Source organism: Littorina saxatilis, linkage group LG1 (genome assembly GCF_037325665.1).
Source record: "Littorina saxatilis isolate snail1 linkage group LG1, US_GU_Lsax_2.0, whole genome shotgun sequence".
In the NCBI taxonomy this organism is placed as follows: domain Eukaryota; kingdom Metazoa; phylum Mollusca; class Gastropoda; order Littorinimorpha; family Littorinidae; genus Littorina; species Littorina saxatilis.
In genome coordinates, this window is record NC_090245.1 from 68,082,191 (window position 1) to 68,104,472 (window position 22,282).

The 22,282-nt window shown below is 40.7% G+C and overlaps 1 protein-coding gene across 2 annotated transcripts in view; it reads right to left on the reverse strand.

The window, feature by feature from the left end:
• Positions 1-7,475: 7,475 nt before the first annotated feature.
• The window catches only part of LOC138976904 (E3 ubiquitin-protein ligase arih1-like), a 31,310-nt gene continuing 16,503 nt past the window's right edge, over positions 7,476-22,282 (reverse strand). For both annotated transcript variants that reach the window (XM_070349801.1, XM_070349809.1), the window contains 6 exons: positions 21,572-21,702; positions 20,255-20,312; positions 19,855-19,938; positions 18,613-18,789; positions 17,756-17,868; positions 7,476-15,136 (listed from right to left, as the gene is read on the reverse strand). In XM_070349801.1, the coding sequence (XP_070205902.1) occupies positions 15,046-15,136; positions 17,756-17,868; positions 18,613-18,789; positions 19,855-19,938; positions 20,255-20,312; positions 21,572-21,702 (654 nt within the window). In that variant the 3' untranslated portion in view covers positions 7,476-15,045. The remainder of the gene's footprint in view (positions 15,137-17,755; positions 17,869-18,612; positions 18,790-19,854; positions 19,939-20,254; positions 20,313-21,571; positions 21,703-22,282) is intronic.

The following is a 22,282-nucleotide window of genomic DNA, read 5'->3' on the forward strand; positions in this document are numbered from 1 at the left end:
AATGCTTATTTCACTTGGCCTATATACTTTTCTTTCCACCGGATTTTTGTTGTTGAGCTATACTTTCAAGGGAGAGACCTCATACCTCAGTGATGAGTTGGAGGAAGGTTGTTCCTGTGTGGGTCAGCCTTTATGTCTGAACCGGCCAGACACAGCAATGAAGTTGAGCCTGACTCTGTGAACGATAAGTGTCAGCGTCCCGGTAAGACCTATAATATTGAACACAATCCAGCGAAGAACTCGCAGGTAATCGGAGAAGACTGAGCGTGTTTGTCCTTTGAAAAACAATACTGGACACTGCCCAGGCAAGAATTTACAGGTGATCGGAGGAGGTCCAGCTCGTTGTTTTGGCTGAACCAGAAACTGAGCCCTCAAATAATGACGTGTCGTTGTACATAACTTAGTTTCTTAAAAGACAGTGGGCAGATGAAAGTATTTCACTGGCAGAGCGAGACGCAAAAGACTCAAAATCAGTGCTGATTAGAGTATGATTTGTAGCTCTCCGGACTTACTGGCAGAATTTACGAAGCCAAGGCTGGGATGAAATACATCTGGTCCACTGACTGAACCAGACTGAACAGTTCTGTCCAACGAAGGGCATAATTATGCAGTGCTGCTCTGCGGGTTTCACCAAAGATCTTCTACTGCTACGCCAGCAGTAGAAGATCTTTGGTTTCACTGCGGCCAGAAATGATAAGAAAGGCCTGTGATTTAACAGCTGAACGCAAGGGATAATGCTTGGATTGTCTTTCCCAAATGTTCAACTGCAGCAGTCCTTGCCATGGTGTTACTTTTCCTCCATCGTGAAAAAAGTGAAATGACGGCAAACTTTTCTGCGATCTGAAGTAAGCATAGTCATTTCGCCGCCGGACTGCCGATGAAAACCGGCTCCCAGACGCTGAAATGACGCCACGTACACCACGTCCAGCCAAGAAATCAGTCGCCCTAACCATTGTATGGGGTGTTACATAGACACTCGAACCTCAGTCGACCCAACCATTGTATGGGGTGTTGCATAGACACTCGAACCTCACCTCACTCTGAAGGCCAGTGTCTTCCGTCTTCGGTAGGCCTTCGTGGGTGTCATTTTGGACTGTTTCTTGTCCCAGACGAGTTTCCGGAAACAGTTAACGACCCTCATCTGGCCGGGTTCGACTTCCGAGTGTCCTCCTAGGAAATCTGCCTACCGGAGCTGACGAGTCTTTCCTATCCAGAAGTAACTAGTGATTATAGAATTATGTCCGACGTCTCAGAACTGCGTAGGGCGCGTAATATAAGCGTTCGCTTGAGTTCGTGTCCCTTTTATTTCTCGTTTTATTATTTAGTCAAGTTTTGACTAAATATTTTAACATCGAGGGGGAATCGAAACGAGGGTCGTGGTGTATGTGCGTGTGTGTGTGTGTGTGTGTGTGTGTGTGTCTGTCTGTCTGTGTGTGTGTGTGTGTGTGTAGAGCGATTCAGACTAAACTACTGGACCGATCTTTATGAAATTTGACATGAGAGTTCCTGGGTATGAAATCCCCGAACGTTTTTTTCATTTTTTTAATAAATGTCTTTGATGACGTCATATCCGGCTTTTCGTGAAAGTTGAGGCGGCACTGTCACGCCCTCATTTTTCAACCAAATTGGTTGAAATTTTGGTCAAGTATTGTTTTCTAGCGAAGAAGTTTCATTTTGTGTTTGGTAGTCCTTCTCTCTTAGGTTAACCATTAGGCCTAATTAGAGTGAAATAGCTTTGATAGATATTCAACAAAAATTAGATACAGAAAAAAACACAAAATAATGGTCCATATTTAGGAGCCTGGGCGCCTAATATGGACCACTGAAGCGGCTTTCTCAAATCACTGTAAAAAGCCCCCTATACTTCAAAATAACATGATACAACTTAGTGTGCAAGTCAGACTAATCAAAATATGCTTTAGATTTATCTGTTTCAGGTTGATGAGAGCATTATTTGAAGCACACCAGGAAACTAAAGAAGCTTATCAAAAACAGAGTGAAAATAAGTGAAATTATCAACTTCCACGAAAAAAAGACTATTTGTGATTTTTTTTTTATATCTCGAAGGCTAGTTATAGGTTATTTCCAGCAAGCTTCTGAATGAATTAATGAAAATAGTATTTAGCTTTTATTTTCTTCGATTTGTTGAAGGTGGTCCATATTAGGGGACTCACACATACTTTGAGATTTTGCTATTATTTTTTGTTTGCAGTAGAAACTTGGGGTCAACTCTGCTAAAATGTAACAAATACGGTCTTAGCTGTCATGATTATGTAGCAATTTTTGTGTGATAAAAGCTTTGGCTGTGTACAGAAACGATTACGTTTTGGGCGGCAAATGTAGAGTGAACCCTGCCAAAAGTGAAAAAAAGAGAAAAAGTCCAACGGTTTTGAGGTGTGTGTTTCTGCAACTGTTTTGATATGTGAAAGTTATCCAGAGAGGGTGAATACAGCAAATTGTTTTGAGCGCTCTAGCGCCGTTAGTTTTGTCAGAACAGGAGGTGGTCCATATTAGGAGCCGGTCCATATTAGGAGCCCTTCCCCTACGTCACACCAGCAGGACGTCACTCACCAAATAACAATGAAAGGGATACGTTGTAGCAGTATTCTTCCATGGACTGCTTGAACGCGCTCAACCCCTTCAGACCTGTTCCCGCTGATTTCATTTAATCATTCGCACGGATTCGTTTTCAATTTACTACATGTACCATCCTCAACTCTACTTCAGTCCCCCACTCTCCATCCCCCGTCTGGTACCCCCCTCCCCTTAACCCCCTCCCTCAGTTTACCCGACAACGTACTCCTCCCGGCCCCTCCCCCCCCCCCCTCTCCCCTACCCGTCCCCAACACTATCCCCTTGTCTCCCGTTTCCTGATCGTTGTTTGCCCTTACAGGCAACAGGGGCGCACTTTTCATTTAATTAACAACGATTTCCATCAATTCTGACTTTTTCCCTCCTAAATCTGATTGCGCGAACAGCTTTCGCCATTTCTCCGGCCCCCAAACACCAAGGGGAAAATCGAAAGCAATTGTAACACAGGCGACGGATAGGGGAGGAAAAAAGTGAAACGACTTGACTTTGCGAGACCAGAATTGTAGGGGTGGGGGTGGGGGTGGGTAGGGGCAAGGGAAATAGACAAACTTTGTCGACACTGCTTGTGCATCTCTTTGTGCGTGCTTGGGCATGAGAAGTTACTAGCCTCGGGGGTTATGTCTGTTCCGACCACGAGAGAGAGAGAGAGAGAGAGAGAGAGAGACTGAGAGATCAAGAGAGAGTCTGAGAGAGAGAGAGAGAGAGAGAGCTTCGTGGTTAACTGTTTTTTTTAAATTATATTATCCTTTGGTTTTCTAAGTATTTACATATTAAGTTTTTGTGTATGTCACGCTGGCGTGTGTGTCTGAGTACATGAGTCGTTACAGTTGCGTGCCTGTGCGCGTTTCTGTCAGACGGGTGAATTAACTCAGTTGGGATCAGTTAAACGCCGCGGTCATTTATCGGTACTTTTGCAGTTAATAAATTGCTCCGCAAAAAAGTACCAACACACACTCACACACATCGGTAGCAATGTCAGTTGAACAGACGTGCGCAGTATGCTGACTGCTGGAACGCTTTCACGTGCACCTGACAAAGCTGTGAAGAAACTGAACGTAAAGGGAAGCAAGCATTGTAATTGTACGGATATAGTGGGGCTCCTATGTTGCAGAATCACTCAACAATTAATCACATCTTGTGACAAACATCATACTTCGTGATATTGTTCCTTATGATGTTTTAAATGATTTCAGATACAGAGCCACTTCAGAAATTGATTTTTGTGTTTATAATAATGAATAAAAGGCTGCACCTACAGCAGACGATTTTCATACCAAAAGCCATCAGCAGTAAATATTTCCAACTCAGCAAATGTAAACTTCAATTATTAACAATGCACCAGAAGTTGTCTGGTGATAATATATACATGAAATAAATATTTTCATGGGTACTTTTGTGTTCTGTCATTTAGTTTTATATTTTTTTTAGAAAAGTATATATCCGCAGCTAGAAAATTCAAGATGGCGGCCTCCGTACCAATGCGTGTTTTGATTGAGCGAAAACAACGTTTGTGAGGGTAAGTTTTTAAGATTACCCTTTCATTCACCAATTTCACATCATTATAATCTTTATTTGTCCCCTCGGGTCTGTTTTTGATCGTCTGAAGCGCTGAAATGCTGCACACTTTCAAATCTTGCTGAAACTGGATTGTGATAGATCTAGATCTATCTGTTGATTGAATGAAAGAAAACCATGCTCGCCACCCACATGATTTTGGACAAGTTAAAAGAACTTTGAATAAAAGGCAAGGAGACAGAGATTGTTCAAGGCATGATAATTAGTCCTGCCTATTATAAAGGACTTGACTTCCATAAGTTTCTAAAAAACCTGAGGGGGGAGGGGGAGTGACTTAGAGTGAGTAGGCCACAGTGACAATGACATGTACTAACTAGTAGGAGGGCCAGCTTGGGGGGGGGGGGGGGGGGGGGGACCATTCCCCATGTCTCTACGGTCTTGTGATCAAACTTTCAAAGATGATAGCTAAAAGACAAAAGTATGCAATAAGCTTATGTGCTAATGAAATGAGAAATGAGTGGTTTTGAAAAAAGTGGTACCTCTCTCTGAGTCTGAGTCTCAACACTGTTACGATTTTGGTGTGTTACTTTTTTCTCAACCTTTTACTTAATTTAGGTTGACCGTGCATTGATGTGCATTTTATTTTAACAGAATATACAACTGAGGGTTACACCACATGCGGGTTCCTGAGAACAAGAGTGCTGCGTGAATACATTATGAGCAATTCTGCCGGTGCCACACAAACGAGCTGATTTCACCATTACTATCAAGGTTGGTACCTAATACCTCCAGAGTAGCAGAACAGTTTGCATCTTTTTTTTGATAATTAACAAGTATGCACACATATATGCGTAAGCTACCTCTGTGAATTTGGTGGGTTTACCATACCCTCACAAGGGTCAACATTCTGTAAGCGACTGTTAGAATTCTAATGAATGTAGCGGCCAGCAAGATTTAAGAATCAGTTGGGTAACAGGAAACTTTTTGTATTGATCTTAAATAGTAAGAATTATACAAATAGTTAAAATACAATTTTTGCATTTTATCTTTTGTGTGAAGACTTTGGCTAACTCTCTGAGATAGTAAACATTATTCAAATAAAATTGTCACTTTTCAGCTTTTGTATGAAGGGTACCCCAGGTGGATTTCCTACACCATGGATTTAGAGGAGGCCAGACATCTAAGACGGTCTGCTTCTCATCCCAGCTGATTTCAGTTTTCTGCTTATGAAGTGTGCATCGCTATGGAAAAGGATTCAGCCATTTTTTGCTCACCACATTGCCAAAGCCATTGGCCCCGAGAAGTCACCCTGCCTGCCCATGTTTCACAGTTTTACAGACTGTGATACTGTGTTGTTCTTCGGTGGTATTGGGGGCTTGACAAGTATGGCATGCATTAGTAGACATCACACAATCTTTCCTCAGGTTGTCTGCTCTTCTTTGAGAGCTAAGTACTACTGACAGGTCAGTTCAAGAGCATTTTGTGGTACTTCTGCAGGACAAAACCAAACTTCCTGGGTGTGAACAGTGCTAGAAGGTACCTCTTCAGTCAAAAGCGCTGCCAAATTCCCCAAAACACCCTTACAAGTAACGTGCTGTTGCAGGACATGAGTTTGAGAAGAGCAATCTACCAATTAGACTACGTTAGTAAATATACAATCAGGCAAACAACCCAACACCAATAATTGTGGGGCTGGCAGTCCAAGGCTGGAAAGTGGGAGTTATTTTGGACGAGCCTTCAAGAGGTATCCAGCATGTGCCGAGAACGCATGAAGTGTGGAAGTGCTGTACAACAAAACGCTGCAAATGCTGCAAAGAAGGACTGAAGAGCTCTGCTCTCTGCAGCTGTGCTTGCATGCCTGTGAAAATCAGCAAATTAAACTGTGTAAAAATATTATTGCACCCATTTTCGTACCCCAACTCAAACATTCATTCCCGTATCATTTTATTCAAACTTTTTATGCCAGTAAAGGCTCTCACAAATGGCACATCTTTCAGATAAAAGAAGATTTAGTTACAGGGGTCACATGACCGCCGCCAAATAAGGGTACCCTTAACGTGGCAAAGGGGATGTGATCACAACTTTAGGTACCCATTAAAAAGTCCAACAAATTCATGAGGCACAACATCTATCCAGAACAGGATGAATACTTTTTAGTGTTATGTCATTCTTATACCTTTCATTTTTATCAATTTGATTTTTGGGGTACCCTTATTTAGGCGGCGGTCACATAACCCATGTAAATTCAATCTTTTATATTAAAAGAGTTCCAGATAGCCACGTTGTGTGCCCTTAATAGCATAGACAAATGGAATAAAATGGCACAGGAATAAATGTTTTCGTTTTGGTACGAACATTTGTGCGATAGTTTTTTGTTGGCACAGGTTAGGTAAGCCAACGATTCTTCAACCCTGCCACCCACGCCGTCCAACCAATCGCTGCACCATTGATCATGTATACATGTATTGTTATGTTTTAACAATTGTTTCTGTTAGTTTCTATTGCAAGAGAATGACTTGTAGCATCAAATACGCCTGAATACCTTTTTCACAGGCGGCCATTTTGATTTTTTTTTAAAACTACTGATTTTTAAATTTTTCTTGGTTCCTCTGTGTCAGGTTTTGTTAAGCACATAAAACCATACATTTATACCAAATTTGGTGTTTGTCACATGAAATGAAATATGCCTAACATACCCAACCGTTTTTACTGGCGGCCATTTTGAATTTTGTTATAAAAACTACCGATTTTTTTATTTTTCGCGGTGGCTCTGTATCAGGTTTTGTTCAGCTTATGGAACTGTCCATATGTGCAAAATTTGGCGTTTGTTTCACGAAATGAATGATTTTGCAACATACGAGCCCCACTAATAGGCCGATTGGCGCTTTAGGCTGAGTTTGTCCCCTTCGTCGAACACATTTTGCTGCTGTCATGGATTTCCTTATTGTAGAAGTTCCCAAGTAACGTACTGAAGTCGCTCGTGCCAGATTCAAAGTATGTGATGAATAAAGAGGGGGGGGGGGGGGGGGTGAGCTTAAGGGGGATGGAGAGAGAAAGAAAGTCAGCAAGATCTTGCATGTATCAGGCCTGGGAATGAGTAAAAGTGGTTTGGGAGTACTGACGGGAAAATGTGTTTTAAGCATTTTTAAGGGCACACGGAGGCTCTTTTCTTACAAAATTAGAGAAGGACTTCGTCGTATTTACGACGAAAGGTGTATCATTCCCAGGCCTGATGTATCTGTACAAGTAATGTTAAAGCTTTAATTAAGGATACTATATTCATCTCAAACCACACACACACACACACACACACACACACACACACACACACACAGGTGCATGTGTAAAACAAAGTAGGATAAGCAAGATAAAGTTTGACACAGTTTTAATTTGCCATATTATCAAAGTGTGATATCACTGATCAATATCTTTACACAATTAATTCATCTGTTGGAAAATTAACAGGGCTGTAACAAATATACATCCTCCTAACGGAACTGAACGCTTCCTATATTAAAATTTTTTAAAAAAGGGACAAGGGGAGAAGCTTGCCAAAGTTGCATAAAATGCTCAACAAAATGAAACATCATCATCGGAAAAGGCAAATTAAGAGTCATGCACAAACACAATTTTTTTTCTCTCAAATAATAATATAAATTCAGCATTTTCTCATATATACTCAACTTCAAGCAAGGCTGACAAAAAACACCAAAGTAGAAACAGAAGCAAAACATTTTGTAAATGTAGAGAACATGGAGATGAAGTTCTTGCTTTCATCAGCAAGAAAGGATTCAACCCAAAGACCTGCATCTTGAAGAATCACACGTAGGTCAAAGTTGATACACAGTGGAACCCCTTTTTTAAATTCCCTGATATAACAACCCCACCCCCCCCCCCCCCCCCCTCAAAGACCTTACATTTTTATATTTTCTTTCCATAGACCCAGCATTGAGTCTATGTACCTCCATTTTCAGACCTGATTTTCTCCGATTTTTAGGAAGTCTTAAAAAGGGGTTCCACTGTATAAGCCTTTTAATAATTTCATAGAAACTAAGGGGAAAAGCAGTCGTAAAGCGTATCATTTAGATAATCTGTTCACTGAGCATTTTAATCCAATGGCATGAATCACTTGCTTCCAATAGTTGTTTCAAATGAGTTTCATTTTTTTTCTCCTAACGGATCAATGGACAGGAAGACACATAATTATTCCAACGCAAGCGTGCATAAGAGTGACAAAAGCATCATCAACCTTTCATGCTTGTGTGATTAAAATCACTCCTATGCATTGTGTTTTCTTTTTGAGAACAGGGGTCACCGGTGTACATGAAAAAGCGCCCAACTGGGTGCGAACCAAGCGCAGTCCTCTGGTACTGGTTGAAGTAGATGATGTTGGGAAATGACTCAATCAGGTTTGAATGGGGTGTGAAAGAGTGAATATTCTTGATTTTTATTGAGGTAAACTTTCCCACGTGGCATTACAGACCAGTCACTTCAAAGGGGTGTGCCTGAAACAGGTGGATACAGAGCAAGTGTCGACCCATACAAACTTTACAGTTATATTTTCGGAGTGTGCCGATAAAGCTTTGTTTGAAATTTGAACCAATGGACCCAGCACTTGGGTCCTACACCTACACAGTTGGGCACACCACCCCACCCCTGGTCGCAAGGAGCACTCTCTCTCTTTGAGGTAACCGCTAGATAACCTGCCATGATTGACAACTTGTCTATCCCACACACAAAAAACCTTTTCAAACAACCACAAAGCAAACGTGTTAAAAATATTTTATTCGTGATTTACAAGGTGATAATGTTGTTCTGACCGACTTGCACTGAAAAACACAGTCTATCCGCTCACCCAATGCTACAAATAACCACATTTTACGCAATCTGCTAAACCCTTATACACTTCTGCTGTGTTGGAAATTCACTGACAGTTGTATGCAAAAGAACAATAAACCTAAGCAGTCACAAATTAGCAAGGATGAAAGTGGAGAATGTGACAAAATCAGGAAAATCTGCATAGTTGCCGAGTTGTTTTTTGAAGGGTAACATATGATTTTGATGTCCTATGTGGTGTAAAGACCAGGAAAGCTATCAGGAAATCGATTGCTTATTCAGGAATTTCTGATGGCATTTTCATCCCTGAACTAAAAATTCATGTACATGCTTGTAAAGTCGATTCGTAAGATTTTCCACGTTTTTAGTCAGCTTTAAATGTGGTTTTGTGTTGTGGTGAACCTTCACAAACATTGCCAAACTGTTGTAATTCAAAATATATTTGAAAAATAAAATTGCTTAAAAATGTGGAGCCGATGATAAACTGCTGTTTGTGAATCTTCATCAAGGATTTAGAGTAAATATTGTTACCATCCTTTCTTCGACATTTTATTCTCACTCATTCCTTACAGCATGTGTAAACAAGGACCCTATGCAACATTAACTACCCTTTAAACGTGTTCTGCGCAGATTATGTATGTACAGTAGTCCCTTCCATTTCCGGCCCTTTCGTGGGCGTGAACCTGCCCGGAGCGGCCAGCTTTCCCATGACTAATGAGTTTTCCTTCTATAATTGACTCTTAATGGCCGTTAACCTGTCTGACGCGGTCAACGGTCACTGATTTTTGCCCTAAGGTGCCCCTCTTACTCGACAGGAGCGGCCACTTAACGGCCACTTGTCACTTTCGCGGGCGAGCGCCTGTGGTGTGTGTGTGTGTTGTGTGCACAGACGGCACAGCACGAGCAGACGACATGAATACTTACGCATGCGCAAACTGTAAATACAGACATGCGCATACATGTACATTTACGGCAGTCACTTCCGGATCGATCACAGCTGATGTGAGTTTGAAACACTTGTTTATCTGACACTCAAATACATATATATAATAATCCAAACAACACACATAGAAACATACGAAACAATAGCTTAGCCAGGACGATCGAGTTAAACACGCAAATAATTAAGATGTATAAACGAAAGCAAAACTAACAGAGACAATGAATCGGCGGCTCGTGGATGATCGCTTTCTTTTCTTCATGAAAACTTGATCGTGTTTTGGGGTTTTTTTTGGAGGAGGAGGGGGCCTGTAATGAACGGCCACCTGATATTTGCGGTCACCTTTGCAATGACTAATGGGTGACCGGATATGGCAGGTACTACTGTACTGCAAATGTAAGTCACCCATGCAAGTCAAATAAACAAGCTAGAAAAACTAATTAGATATGCGAGTTTTATTATCTGCTTGTTGCAGCCTTGCTATTGTTTTTAAGGCCACTAGAAGCAATCTGATACTTCTCACTTGGAAAACAACAAAATCTCTCTTACAATTACAACAGTGTTGGCAAATATCCAAAGTTCAAACCTAGCAGAAAACAAACTATTATGCACACTGGATGCTTTTTAGGGTCAACACGACCACATTGAATAAAAGAAATCAATTATACACATGTTTCAATTACTCAGGCATGCTATTTAAACACTGAAATGATTAGAAAGGTTTGAGTACTGTGTCGTGTGGTGGGGTAACCATTACACACTCGGACTTACATTCTAAAGCTGTGTCTTAATTAAGAGTTGCAAGTCATCTGTCTATTCCCTTGATTGCCCAAGTACCTCAAACGGACAGTGGACTGACCGGCAAAATGACTAGCAATTCTTGATTATGACACGACTTAACATAAAGCTGCTGCAGAAAAATTGCGGCCTGACTCTCGCGTTTTTTCAACAATAAAAAGCTCCAAATACAAGTTCAGGTAGCCCAGGCAAACGAATGTGTATACTGTTTTCAGCTTTTCAAAAACAAATCACATTTGTCAGTATGGCTTCAGCTTCTCCTCGCAAACACACATTTATAAACACTATTAGCATTAAGTAAGCAATGGGAAATCCCTACTTTCAAGCTTGAAAAGCAGAGCTGAAAACATAGCACACACAAAATATTCACTTCCAACTAGTCAACAGTTTTGTGCCAGTCCCTTCAGAAGAAAGTTTTGATCTGGAAAAAAGGTGTTTTTCCAACATACGCAAACGTAAAAAGAAGAAATGAAACGTATGAACGCCCAACAACTATAATACACATAAATAGCAACAACAAAAGTATACCATACATTTCACACTTTAGTGACAAGGTAGCCAAAATGTTTTGACATATAACACATACGTCAACAAAACCTGTACAAACGCTTTTAATCCATGAGAAGAAAAAAATCTTAAAATACAGCAAAACAAACCCAGCTTTTAGATCCATTCATGCATAAAATAGATATATACACATGTGCTCTGAAGAGAACCAATCATGTCACACAATCCATCATCACCAAGTCTGAGACAAAAAGTTGTTTATTGTTGTCAAAGCAGAGAAGAAAAACAAGTCGCGTAAGGCGAAAATACAATATTTAGTCAAGTAGCTGTCGAACTCACAGAATGAAACTGAACGCAATGCCATTTTTCAGCAAGACCGTATACTCGTAGCATCGTCAGTCCACCGCTCATGGCAAAGGCAGTGAAATTGACAAGAAGAGCGGGGTAGTAGTTGCGCTAAGAAGGATAGCACGCTTTTCTGTACCTCTCTTTGTTTTAACTTTCTGAGCGTGTTTTTAATCCAAACATATCATATCTATATGTTTTTGGAATCAGGAACCGACAAGGAATAAGATGAAAGTGTTTTTAAATTGATTTCGACAATTTAATTTTGATAATAATTTTTATATATTTAATTTTCAGAGCTTGTTTTTAATCCGAATATAACATATTTATATGTTTTTGGAATCAGCAAATGATGGAGAATAAGATAAACGTAAATTTGGATCGTTTTATAAATTTTTATTTTTTTTTACAATTTTCAGATTTTTAATGACCAAAGTCATTAATTAATTTTTAAGCCACCAAGCTGAAATGCAATACCGAAGTCCGGGCTTCGTCGAAGATTACTTGACCAAAATTTCAACCAATTTGGTTGAAAAATGAGGGCGTGACAGTGCCGCCTCAACTTTCACGAAAAGCCGGATATGACGTCATCAAAGACATTTATCAAAAAAATGAAAAAAACGTTCGGGGATTTCATACCCAGGAACTCTCATGTCAAATTTCATAAAGATCGGTCCAGTAGTTTAGTCTGAATCGCTCTACACACACACACACACACACACAGACAGACACACGCACATACACCACGACCCTCGTTTCGATTCCCCCTCGATGTTAAAATATTTAGTCAAAACTTGACTAAATATAAAAAGGGGGGAAAAGTTACAATCATTTCCACTGCTAGCAGTCGCAATTCAAGAGTGGCACACATGATGGCAGCAGAATAAGGTCGGAATAAAAAGTAGAAATCACATGCCACACACAACTGCATTGGGCTCTACGTGAACATTTGATAAACATAATCATTCACACACGCACTCTCTCTCTCTCTCTGCGTGTTCAGGCCTTAAACCATCAACAGCCACTCGCTAAACATACAGATCACACAGGTTCCTGACACAAAATCACATTTGAACATGTGACATATAAAGTTTCTTCATACTTGATATATCAAGTAATTTCACTGCAGATGACACGGGAAAATAAGAGAAAAATGACAACGGACTGTTACTAAAGTAAGTTCTGTGTACTCTAGGAATACTGCCCTCAAAATATAGTACTTAGACAACATTTCTTTCTTCCTCAAGCAGACTACGCCTTGAAATACAATGTGACCAAATAGAGGCGCTTACCAGACATGCTTCGCAGGATGTATAACCTCAGCCCTATTACTACTATACACCCCCCCCCCCCCCCCCCCCCGGAACTTAAGGAAAAGATACATTCTTCAACTTTTGAGTAGGATTTAATCAAATCAAATTTGGAAAGAAAGTCACGATTTGTGTAACTCAGAGCTGCCAACCCTTGGGAAACCTCAAGTGTAGCAATTTACATTTGTTTGGAAATTTCAGCATAGCAAATGGTGTAATACTGTAGCATTGTCTAAAATGTATTTGCATTCCTGTGTACGCTATTTCGTGCAAGATTATATACATTTTTGGCTCACGAAGTGTAGCCTATGCGATGCTAACTTTTGTCTGTCTGTGCGTGCGTGCGTATGTATGTATGTATGTATGTATGTATGTATGTATGTATGTATGTATGTATGTATGTATGTATGTATGTCTGTGGTAGAAACTTTAACATTTGAAGACGTCATATTACATTGACGTCACATTATGACGTACGAGGGTTAGACGTCACGCGATGGAATTACTGAAAGTCTCGGTGATTGTTATTTTGAGCGGGCCGAGACTATTTGGCAGTCGTGTCCATGGATGTAAGTAGACTACATGCAGACAGATAGATCTAGATCTAGTGTCTCGCTTTCTTGCACAGTTTCACCTATGCTCTTTCTGTGTGTGTGTGTGTGTGTGTGTGTGTGTGTGTGTGTGTGTGTGTGTGTGTGTGTGTGTGTGTGTGTGTGTGCGTGTGTGTGTGTGTGTGTGTGTGTGTGTGTACTGTGTGTGTGTGTGTGTGACGGAGTGATTGAGTTTGTGTTACTGTTTGTCGATTTCTTACGTGAGCCTTGAAGGCTTCGCCTCTTGTTACAAAGTTTATTTAGAAAAAAGAAACATAATGGCCATGGGGTGTCACTTTTCAGTGTAAATTAAATTGTGACCGCTACACCGAGTGAGAATCAGAAATGAGTGCCAGGACTCACAAGAAAGAACAAACATGCATGCTTGGGATTATTTGTTTGAGCATAGCAATTCTATGCTTGGCATAGCAATTTGTCTAAAAACATTGCATGCTACGCTGAAAGCATAACAGTTGGCAGCTCTGGTAACTGTAAACTAACCAATTTCACCATCTGAACTCAAAAGATTTAAAAAAAAATTCCAGACCCCGTATATAATTTCAGGGAGTTAAAACTAGTACCTCACAAATTTAACACATACAAATCATTCACACAACAAAGAACTAACTAAACGGATGTTTATAAATCTGTTCCTTTCAATGACTTTCAATTAGAAAGGGAACATACTACCCTGGATTGTAAAAATAACTTCTACAGTTTCCATAGTTTTTTTTACTGTTGCTTTTGAAATCATACTTAAGTATGCATTGGTGTGAGCATTAAATATACTGTGAAGTGTCAAAGTTATGGAGGAGAAACAATTTTAAACAGCAAAAATACAAATTATTCAAGATGGAGTCCATTCTTATCAGCGTATTTTTATTTCATTAATAACAGGCATTTTTCACATTATTGCAGAAAAACACAAAACTAGACTTGGAGAGTGTTTATCTTTTTACTCTTTTTCACTTATAGGCAGTATGATTTTTATATTTTTATATCTGGTCATTATGTCTAATTTTCAAACCAAGCAGTTTCAGTAACGTGAAAAAAACAAAAAAGTAAATCAATGCAATCCTACAACTGGTATTTCTTATTTTCTTTTTCTGTTCCAGTCCTGTTTCTCTGCCAGAGGAGTAAAATCTGTTATCAGTTCATGGGCTGTAACCTCTGGAAATGAACTTTGCTTTTTTCTGCAAGTTCATCTCAACAAAATCCTGTCCCTGAAGAAACTTTTCACATTTTCTTCAGAAACCAACATTTAAAAATAATTTTTTTTTTAAATTAAAAAAATTGACAACTGACATTCCAACCCTTCACTGACCAAGGAAGGGAGGTCACCCGAAGGCCCAGTAAGGCAGTTGCTTACTGTACACAGTACAGTAATTGTAAAGAAAAAAAAAATGTTTGCAGAAACACAGAAATGAGGGGAGAAAGAGATGGTGATTTGACTCTACGGTTACAGGTTGGTCAGGTGAAATAAACAAAAACAGAGACAGAGGGGAAAAGAAAGAAAAGAAAGGTAAGGAAAGAGGAGGAGAGGGCCAACTTCCAAATTCAGCACTGCACAAAAGAGTGTGCAAGGGTTGGCACGGCACGGCACTTCCTGTCATTAACAATTGGCGTCCTGGTAGTCCCACAGATCCTTCTCGTAGCCCTCGTGAACATGGTCTAGCAGCACCTTGCGACGGCTCTCGCAGTACCTGCAACGTCAGGCAAGAATGATTGTTTTTCCACCTTGGTACATTTGCTTCCATCAGTCACAAGAAACTAACTGTTCATCCGTTTCCCTTCTTTTTGTACCATGCAGAATGTCTTCTACGCAGACCTGCCTACCCCCAAAAGTACAAGGTGTAATGAGCCCAGCGTAATCTGGTGGAAGAAGGTGTAATATCAAGATTCCATTCGGCAATCATTTCGCACATTGTCACTTCTGCTCGGACAATTTCTCCCTCCAGTATTGTTACTGTATCACTCGACTCAGACTTCCTGATAAACAGGTAATTCGAAAGTCTTTTGGTTTCCATGAGCTCTCTTCAGTTACTGCATCCTTATGATAATTTGTCCCGTTGTGCTATGCACAAGTCATATTTTTCACCGTGTGCACACGAAAAGTCACTGTGGCAAAGGGAACAAAAGACGTGCTTTGGTCCTTTTGATTAAGGTCTTAGGCATGGCCACGATTCCATTTAGCTGCCTTTGTATTTCTGTTGAATGGCTTTCTTCTTTTTCACAGCAATCCTTTTACCCCCACTGTGACCAGGCTCGTCCGTCTCATGGGGACTCAGATTTTCCACGCGTTGCTGATTCATTGTAATGCAAACGGCGTCGTCTATCTTGTATGTGACTGAACAGACCGGAAATGACCAGATATTGCCCAAACGATCTCGCGCAGGTGCAAACGCAAGCTCTGCGAGAGCAACACTACAGATCGGAATTACATCGAGATTATATGGGAAAATCGTACTTTCGGTTTCTTAAAAATCGTACTTCCATTGTGGAAAGCGTGGTGGCGTAGTTTGGGTGAACAATCATAGTAAATTACGCCCAAATCGTAAGGGTAGGCAGGTCTGTCTACGTCTGGACATCTATGCTAACCCCTAAATCACCTTGAAAAAAACCGAAAACAAAAACAACAAAACAAGAGAGGTGCACAAAAATCGGAAGATGTTGACAAGTATAATAAAGATATCTGTAAAAGTACCCTTCCTTCGAATACTGCTATTTGCCTTTTGGTCCTCTTTCAATTTCTCTTCTTTCTGTGTGTGTGTGTGTGTGTGTGTGTGTGTGTGTGTGTGTGTGTGTGTGTGTGTGTGTGTGTGTGTGTGTGTGTGTGTGTGTGTGTGTGTGTGTGTGTGTGTGTGTGTGTGTGCGTGCGTGCGTGCGTGCGTGCGTGCGTGCGTGTGTGTGTGTGTGTGCGCGTGTGCATGAGTGTCCTTTTCTGGTATTTTTCCAGCCTACATCTCACAGTTTATGTAATAACGATGAAGAAAAACACAACTTCTTCTTCTTCTGTATTCATGGCTGAAACTCCCACCTACACTCATGTTTTTTTCATCAGTGGGATTTTACGTGTATGATCGTTATTTTTCATGCCATTTTGGGCAGCCATACTCTTTTTACATTTAGTTAAGTTTTGGCTAAATGTTTTAACGTAGAGGGGGGAATCGAGACGAGGGTCGTGGTGTATGTGTGTGTGTCTGTGTGTGTGTGTAGAGCGATTCAGAGAAAACTACTGGACCGATCTTCATGAAACTTGACATGAGAGATCCTGAGTATGGTATCTCCAGACGTTTTTTTCATTATTTTGATAAATTTCTTTGATGACGTCATATCCGGCTTTTCGTGAAAGTTGAGGCGGCACTGTCACGCTCTCATTTTTCAACCAAATTGGTTGAAATTTTGGTCAAGTAATCTTCGACGAAGCCCGGACTTTGGTATTGCATTTCAGCTTGGAGGCTTAAAATTTAATTGATGAGTTTGCTCATTAAAGTTGTCATTAAAATCGAATTTTCGCAAACAGATTTAAAATTGTTTGCATCGTATTCTTCATCACATTTTGAATCTAAAAATATATGCATATGTCATGTTTACTCTTAAAATGTGATCACAATTAACGAAAATAGATTAATTAGTCTTACGATTAAAATTTAAGAAATCGATCCAAAAATGATTTCATCTTATTCTTTATCATTTCCTGATTCCAAAACCATATAAATATGATATGTTGTATTCAAAACAAGCTCTGAAAGTTAACAAGAATACAGAAAAGCGCGCTTTCCTGCTTAGCACAATACGCTACCGCGCTAATCTGGCGTGTCAATATCACTACGTTTTGCACGTGGAAGGTGAGCGATTTCCTTCACGCGGGGATTGACGAAGCTGTACTGTCTTGGTGAAAAAATACAGTGCGTTCAGTTTTATTCCGTGAGTTCGACAGATTGACCAAATGTAGTAATTTCGCCTTACGCGACTTGTTTTTTTGTGTCTAGTCAGAAGTCCGGTTTTCTTTGTTCTTTTTTCCCCAAATATCCAACAAAAGCTAGTTCCAAATGAAAATTATATCTCACACACTTTCCATACACAACAACCATATCCACAAACAAACAAAGCTCAAACAGCAGAAGAAAAAGAAATGAGCTGTTTTGATGTTTCAATTCCTCCGAAAACGGCATATGGCTGCCTAAATGGCGGGGTAAAAAACGGTCATACACGTAAAATTCCAATCGTGCAAAAAACACGAGTGTACGTGGGAGTTTGAGCCCACGAACGCAGAAGAAGAAGAAGAAGAAGATGTTTCAATTTTCAGAAAGTAAACTTACCTGTACTTGTCCTGCACTTTCTGTTTGATATCCTGCAGCATGTCCGATGAGATGTCTCTTTCCAGGTACTCAGATAGTTGCTCTGTTGCGTTCTCAAGGTCCTTCTGGTTATCCTGTTACACACATGCATCATTTATATCTGATGCCTGGTGCTAGATTCAATATTCTAAAGAATGTAAATATTTTTTTTAAATATTAACAGTGAAGATAGGGTAGCGCTAGCACACACACCTTTATGTAAATTGCTAGTCAAATAGACGGGCGCTGTGGCGGGGTGGTAAGACGTCGGCCTCTTAATCGGAAGGTCGAGGGTTCGAATTCCGGTCGCGGCCGCCTGGTGGGTTAAGTGTGGAGATTTTTCCGATCTCCCAGGTCAACTTATGTGCAGACCTGCTAGTGGCTTATCCCCCTTCGTGTGTACACGCAAGCACAAGACCAAGTGCGCACGGAAAAGATCCTGTAATCCATGTCAGAGTTCGGTGGGTTATAGAAACACGAAAATATCCAGCATGCTTCCTCCGAAAGCGGCGTATGGCTGCCTTAATGGCGGGGTGAAAACGGTCATACACGTAAAATTTCACTCGTGCAAAAAACACGAGTGTACGTGGGAGTTTCAGCCCACGAACGCAGAAGAAGAAGAAGAAGAAGAAGCTAGTCAAATAGTTGACCAAATCTGGCAGAAAGATAATGAAGATGCAAACTGATGAGAAAGCAGGCAAACGTATGGAATGCAATAACTGTTCAAACCTGTGATTCACACATCAACTAACCTGCCTCTAGGCAAATACTGTACAAATACGGCTGTACACCAGCGGGAAGTTTACTGATCAAATCCACCTCAGCCCGGCAACACTCACCTCAAAGATGATGGACTGGTTGTTTTTGCGGAGGTAGAAGGCAAAGACGTAGGTGTACATGAGCGTCTGGCGGCACAAGCACAGGATGTCCACGGCCTTTTTCAGGAACTGCACCTCGATCCACGACATGTTGTGCTGCTGCATCTCCTCCATCTTGCCTCGCACCGCTGTGTACAGCTGAAACATCACCCAACGGGAGAGGTCAAGCTACCGTGCTTACTGCCCTTCCTTCCACGTGCACACAGTGGAGTTGACCACCACAGATCTGTCCAGGGTCTTACAAGGAACAAGAGGATCCCTTCACTTGGTAATACAAATCAACATTCTGTATAGTTTACCAAATCTGGAGGAAATTGCTAGTCAAATAGTTGACCAAATCTGGTCAACTATCTGAAGAATTCCTGTAGAGAGTGAGAATGTTTTGCTGAATTCAAACTGACACTCACAAAATTAGATGTGAAGTCTCAACAGGAAGCAGCTAGGCTGTTGATTACTGCCCTATGGTCAAGTTGATGGACGCTCTTAAAACGGGCACAGACCTAAGGTGCTAACTATGAAAGCTTACACCAAAAGGAATGTACATGTACTTTGTAATACAAAGACCTACAAGAGACCACATAACTACATAAGAGCTTAGCAAGCCTACAGATTTTACAAGGCTTCTCTGAAAATTTGACATAAGCAAGGCACCCAAAAACATGCACCCACAAAATGATCCAGTCAGACATTCCGACTGAAGCAAATAAAAGACACATGGTCCACCCCTTTGTTCCCTGGGAACTATTTGAGCTCTGAAACGACACATGCGATAATATTGATACTGTGTCTATCTAAATTCAGAACAAGGCACTATACATCAGAAGAAGTACATATGGTTCTCTGGTATTATGCAGGACAGTTAACAGAAAAACTGATATCAACAAAAACCTAATTAAATTCAGTTGGTCAATCTGTCACAACTCTAATGAAACTGAATGCACTGCATTTTTTTTCCACCAAGACAGTAGGTTCGCCGATACCCCGCGACTGTAAAAATGCTGACAATGTGTATGAAGGTATCTTTTTATTAGTTCCTTCAAACCATAGCCCAATTCTATTTCTTCTCGTCCTTTCTTCAAGTCAACGTTAAAATCACGATTACATTCAAAACAGATGCAAAATTATAATACTCATGAGAACTGCTATGACAGACATACCAAAAGTACTGTTGTCAAACAACAGCCTTCTCTGTTGCTCACTGACCTTGTGTTCAAACTTGAGACTCTGCATGTGGTTCATGTAGCGGTTACAGTAGAACAGGTAGCGCTGCAACGCTGAGCGCGACTTCTGAAAAAGAACTTGGTAGTTTTATTTTTAACCCAGGCACCATCAACATCTCTAAATTTTTGCTTCACTGTGCTGTACGTGAAATTTAACATTATAGTTATACAACCCATAATTTAGGTAAATTCTTTCATCCATCGAAGATAAAATGTACACACATAATCTGGTAACATTTTAGACCACACCAACAGAAAAGTGACATTGTATCACAGCAGTTACTGCTCCTCAGCATTTTTATCAGCAATTTTGTCTTTCCAAATTGTTTTCCCTATCCTAATCACATTCACAATAGTAACATAACCTTTTTTTATATTCTCACCTCTTGGTTGTCTCTGGCCTTTTTGGCGTCATCCTCATTGTAGCGATTGCAGTTGTACCTGAAATAACAGAAAGTTGATTACCAGCAAGCCACTTACAAGATCCTCACAAGAATGAATCATATAATTGGTGCTGTATCTCTCCTCCTCCCTCCCCCCTCCCACACACACACACACGCATAGATTTAAACACACCCAATGTTACCATTTCAAAACTATGGACAAAATTATCATCCTCAGTATCTTGGATTCACTAAAAAGTGAAGCACATGATAGTCTGTATGCAAACAACCTAGCCACCTTATTCAATATTTGTGGATTGCAAAAATCGGAAAACAAATAAAATAAATAAAATGTTAAAATAGCGAACAAACAAACAATAGAAAACAAAAATAAACAAAACAAGAAGGGCAAAGCCCATACGACTCACATGCTTGACCTTGACCTTTAACTAAACCTAGCAATGACATCATACACTAAGAACTGCTATACACATTTTTCCTACCAAAATACATGTGACCTTGACCCAAGGTCAAGGTCATCCAAGGTCATGCAACACAAAGCTGTTAATTCAAGACATAGGAAGTACAATGGTGCTTATTGGCTCTTTCTACCATGAGATATGGTCACTTTTAGTGGTTCACTACCTTATTTTGGTCACATTTCATAAGGGTCAAAGTGACCTTGACCTTGATCATATGTGACCAAATGTGTCTCATGATGAAAGCATAACATGTGCCCCACATAATTTTTTAAGTTTGAAACAGTTATCTTCCATAATTCAGGGTCAAGGTCACTTCAAAATATGTATACAATCCAACTTTGAAGAGCTCCTGTGACCTTGACCTTGAAGCAAGGTAAACCAAACTGGTATCAAAAGATGGGGCTTACTTTGCCCTATATATCATATATAGGTGAGGTATTGAATCTCAAAAACTTCAGAGAAAATGGGAAAAATGTGAAAAATAGCTGTTTTTTAGACAACATTTATGGCCCCTGCGACCTTGACCTTGAAGCAAGGTCAAGATGCTATGTATGTTTTTTGGGGCCTTGTCATCATACACCATCTTGCCAAATTTGGTATTGATAGACTGAATAGTGTCCAAGAAATATCGAACGTTAAAGTTTTCCGGACGGCCGGCCGGCCGGCCGGCTGGCCGGCCGGACAGACGGACGACTCGGGTGAGTACATAGACTCACTTTTGCTTCGCATGTGAGTCAAAAACCCAACTAGCCACCATGAAGTCACTATAGATCTTCTGAGCGAAAACAACACCAGCCAGCTGAACACAAGTGTACAAAGCAGAAATGACACGTACCAGGATGAACCATGTGGCTCCCATGGCCCTAGACAGACCCAGCAGAAGTCGGCCTTGCAGTTCTGGTTCTTGCACACCATGTGGTTACATCCGCCATCCTTCTCTATTGTCACGTGACACTTGGGGCACTCCTGATGGACATCAACATACATATCAGCACATGATACTGAAACAGGTACCTTTTAGACTGTTAGATTATATCGGATTGGATTGGATTGGATAAGATTTACAGTCCAGTGAGGTTACCCTCATGGAAATTCGGGCTGCTTTCTCCCCGGGGAAAGCGAGCTGCCATACATACGGCGCTACCCATATTTTTTTTCCCCCTGCATGCGTGTATTCATGTTTCCTGAGACTTAATGCCGTGTGAGATGGAATTTTTTTACTTTATTCCAAGTCCCACGGGTATTTGATGGACATTTTTATCTATGCCTATACAATTTTGCCAGGAAAGACCCTTTTGTCAATCGTGGGATCTTTAACGTGCACACCCCAATGTAGTGTACACGAAGGGACCTCGGTTTTTCGTCTCATCCGAAAGACTAGCACTTGAACCCACCACCTAGGTTAGGAAAGGGGGGAGAAAATTGCGGCCTGACCCAGGCCTGAACACGCAACCTCTCGCTTCCGAGCGCAAGTGCGTTACCACTCGGCCACCCAGTCCCACAACATACATATCAGCACATGATACTGTAACAGGTACCTTTTAGA